The 4,395-nt window shown below is 39.5% G+C and overlaps 1 protein-coding gene across 1 annotated transcript; it reads left to right on the forward strand.

Moving 5' to 3' along the window:
- The first annotated feature begins 1,891 nt into the window (after nt 1-1,891).
- LOC126263092 (Na(+)/H(+) exchange regulatory cofactor NHE-RF1-like) lies at nt 1,892-4,195 on the forward strand. Its single transcript, XM_049960103.1, has one exon. It carries the CDS (start codon nt 1,954-1,956, stop codon nt 2,701-2,703), a length of 750 nt encoding a protein of 249 aa, XP_049816060.1. The 5' UTR covers nt 1,892-1,953; the 3' UTR covers nt 2,704-4,195.
- The last annotated feature ends 200 nt before the right edge of the window (nt 4,196-4,395 follow it).

Genomic DNA, 4,395 nt, shown 5'->3' on the forward strand with positions numbered 1-4,395 from the left:
TACTTTAATTAGAGCAGTGTTTGTGCTGTGATGTTTACGGAAACCGGATTGAAATTTGTCATATAGGCTGAATTCATGCAAGTGTTCAGTGATTTGGTCATGAACAATATATTCAGGTGCTTTGGAAACAGCAGGCAGTATGCTAATTGGTCGGTAATCACTAGGCAGTTGCGGGTTTTCGATCTTAGGGATGGGTCGAATTAGGCTTCTTTTCCATGCAGTGGGATATATTCCGTTCACGAGGGAAAAATTAAATATGTCAGTTAAGACAGGTACTAAGATATCGGCAACATTCTTAATCATGGTTATACCGATACTGTCGTTGCCTATTGCATCAGAAGAGATTCTCATTATTGCTTTTCTTGCCGTATTTGTTGTTACATGTTTTAGATGGAAGGTATCGTTGTTAGTTATCCTGTTTGGGGATTCTTGTGGACGGTAATTATCAGCTGTGCTGGTATTCAGAGGTGCAGAGAAGAATTCATTTAATTCGTTAGCTGACACATGAAAAGTAGTTTCCGATTTTGCCTTTCCGACCCCCAAGCTACGGAGATTCTTCCATAGAGTCGTGGGCGTCAGATCGCTGCATACAAGGGAGCGAGCGTGCCTGATTTTAGCATTGCGAATGCATTGTTTCACTCTGATCCGTAGCTTTCTATATTCTTCGAAACGCTCGGGTTTCGGATCTGCCTTGAAACGCCTGTGGGCAGCATCCCTATTAGTCATCATTTGACGTAATTCAGCTGTCAGCCATGGAGCAGGAGATTTTCTTACACGGATTGTGCGCACAGGTGCATGTTTGTCATAGAGGGCAGTGAGTTTATCACCAAGTTCATTAATTTTGCCGTCGATTGTGGGTTTTCTGATTATTTGATGCCATGAGATTTCTGAGCAATCGGCTGTTAGAGCGTCAAGGTCAATACGTTTCATGTTCCTACAAGTTATGTAACGCGATTTAATCCTTGGGGGCTGCACAGAGTAGGCCAGGAATATTCCATCATGTGCTGAGAGGCCAGGGGCCGATGTTTGACCAACATCTCTTACTTTGTCAGTCTGTTTCGTTGCGATTACGTCTATAAGAGTTAACGCACAGAACAAAAAGCTTGGAATTCTAAAGATATTAGCGTAGAAAAATACGAAGAAACGAGTGTTTCTCAAAATTTACAATCAGAAAATCAGAATAATAAGAATGTAAAGTTCAATACCTCGTTGTAAGCCAGAAGGATACAGATATAATGTGTCATTTTCTTGCCTAACTGTTTATACAATGTAGGCAATGAAGGATAGGTAAAGCTGGAAGAAAAGAGAATGGAAATGTTGAGGGGCATAGCTGACAGTAACATTCCGATGAGATATAAGAAGATTCTATAAGATACATTGAGAATCAAAAGACAGTAGGTTAAGGATAAACAACACTCAAGCGACGATAGGAAAAGTAGAATGAGATTTTCACTCAGCAGCGGAGTGTGCGCTGATATGAAACTTCCTGGCAGATTAAAACTGTGTGCCCGACCGAGACTCGAACTCGGGACCTTTGCCTTTCGCGGGCAAGTGCTCTACCAACTGAGCTACCGAAGCACGACTCACGCCCGGTACTCACAGCTTTACTTCTGCCAGTACCTCGTCTCCTACTTTCCAAACTTTACAGAAGCTCTCCTGCGAACCTTGCAGAACTAGCACCCCTGAAAGAAAAGATATTGCGGAGACATGGCTTAGCCCCAGGCTGTGGCTAAGCCATGTCTCCGCAATATCCTTTCTTTCAGGAGTGCTAGTTCTGCAAGGTTCGCAGGAGAGCTTCTGTAAAGTTTGGAAGGTAGGAGACGAGGTACTGGCAGAAGTAAAGCTGTGAGTACCGAGCGTGAGTCGTGCTTCGGTAGCTCAGTTGTCACGTCGTGGAAGCGCGTTGGTGCTAGGCTGTGCTGCGTTTGCTGAATTTCAGAAAAGTGTCTGAAGATGTCTAACGGAGCACTGTCATCCGACACACCTGTTGCGCGGCTTTGCCATATAATACAGTGGAAGCATTTCGATGGTTATGGATTCAACTTACATGCTGAGAAGGGGAAGCCAGGACAGTACATCGGCAAAGTCGACGAAGGTTCACCAGCTGAAGCCGCCGGTCTGAAAGAAGGTGATAGAATAATAGAGGTCAAAGGTGTAAATATTGCCAATGAAAACCATAAGCAGGTAGTTCAGGGGATTAAGGCAATCCCCAACGAAACAAAACTTTTGGTAGTTGATGCTGAAGCAGATAAATATTACAAAGCAAACAATATCACTATTAAGAGCGGTTCACCCGATGTTAAGTACCTGAAAACACCAATGCCAGACGCAGACAATTCAGATGATACAGATGAGAAGAAGTCTGGAAATAATGAAGATGGTCAGATTGATGCAGTCGCTAATGACAAGAAATCAAGTGATGCTGGAAGTTCAAATACTACTCCGTCAACAGACAGGAAGAGTAGTAGCAGTCATGTCTCCGAGCATGGAAATGATTCCAATACAGTGCAAGAGGTAAATTCAAAATCTCCTGGGGCAGGAAGTAACAATAGTACTTTAGAGCGCAGTAGTGCTAACAGTGGGATTAATCTGAACGTGTCAGCAAAGGAACTACGAGAGAAACTTGCATCTCGTAAAAAATACGATCCGAAAAAGGAAAGTATGGATTTCAAGAAGAAGTTCGAAATAGTTCAAACTTTGTGAATGGACAATCAGTTGCTGATGAGAGTGAAACAAAAACCGCACAAAATCTGATCTGAAGGAAAGAACTTATTTTTAGTGTATTTTTAACGGTCGTCTACATTCCAGTTCGCTGCATTGAATAATGGAAATTTCTTATTTGGTTTGGGATGTAATGCTTAGTTAAGTTATACTGAATAGTAATTGGGTTTTTCACTAATTACAGTTCCATCTTCATTATGCACTGGAATCGTCTCTGACATTGTTTCCAGTTAAGCATTAGTTAATGAACATTTAAGACAATATTTGTCGTGGTAAACATTCCATTGTTGTGTGTTGTAGATATATTTTTAAAGATGAGGGCTTGCATTTTAATTGTTGCTCTCTGATGTTATTCTGAACTCAGCTGCAGTAAGCAAATAATTTTTTTTGTGTGTAGCTCGAAGAACTGCATAGTCTGGTGTAACTTCGAGATCAGACTGTCAAAACAACTCTTGATTTCCAACTTTTCAACTTAATAATTTTTCTCAGTAAGGCTCAAAAGGTTTTTTGCCCAACTCATATGCAGGTGAGGTGACTTACAAGTAGCACTTGTTGAATTGTGCACTGCTATTGATAAAATTCAGTCACCTTGACAAGACTGCAATAGTCTTAAACAGCTGTATGGATAGAATCAGTATTGTCTATTAATGCTTTTTTATCTGAATATGGAGTCATAACATGTTTCTTGGTAGTGGCTATGGGCATGTTTCCAGTGGCAGTGCATTAGAAGTAAAAAAAATTGCAGTAAATGATCGTATGTTAGCCCTAACTTAGTTTGGCCATTTTCTGGGTCACACATTGTTTTGTTGTGCTGATGTACAGTGCTTCAATTAATCAGTGCCTTATCCTCTAGTCTCAGTGCACACGTTAGAGCCAGTTTCACGAACTTTTCCTTGGAAAGGATAAATAGGTGCATTCTGGAAAAGATCATACGCTTCTGCAGCTTTTGCAGAATTGTTGAATGTTTAATGATAACCTTGAGCTACAATGCTGTTATATTTTTGATAGTTTTTACATATACTGTGCGCACACTTCTGTGCACATTGAAAATATTTTATTAAACTCTATAATATGGAAATGATATACTAAAATGTTAAAAGGTTATGAAAAATGGTGAATATTTTTGTAGTAAAATGCCGAACTATGGAATATAGTTAATTCTGCTTTTGTAGAATATCGAATGCAGCTCATTAAAAATTATGCTGTAGGATTGGCAGAAATTGCCCCAGGAAAAATATAGTTTACAGCGTGATGCACAATAAGACTGTAACAAAGAGCTTCACTTAATATGAACCTATACTTTGAGATGTGACCATATGTTTTCAGAAGCATAGCTTTAACACCAAAAACTTTACAAAGTATTTGATAACTGTGTTTTATTGTTTCTTGAATTAGAATGTATCATACATCAGAGTCATATCAATATATTTTTGTCGTGACTTACAAGTGTATAAATATTATTTAAAATACATCTGTTTAAAGCATAAAAAAAAAGTTGGTAGAGCACTTGCCCGCGAAAGGCAAAGGTCCCCAGTTCGAGTCTCGGTCGGGCACACAGTTTTAATCTGATAGGAAAAGTAGTTTAACAACACCCATTCTTTCTTTTTGAACATCAAATGCATTCCTAACATAATAGTTCTGGAAGAATAGTAGGAAGGATAGATATTATACCAT

Source organism: Schistocerca nitens, chromosome 6 (assembly GCF_023898315.1).
Source record: "Schistocerca nitens isolate TAMUIC-IGC-003100 chromosome 6, iqSchNite1.1, whole genome shotgun sequence".
NCBI lineage: Eukaryota > Metazoa > Arthropoda > Insecta > Orthoptera > Acrididae > Schistocerca > Schistocerca nitens.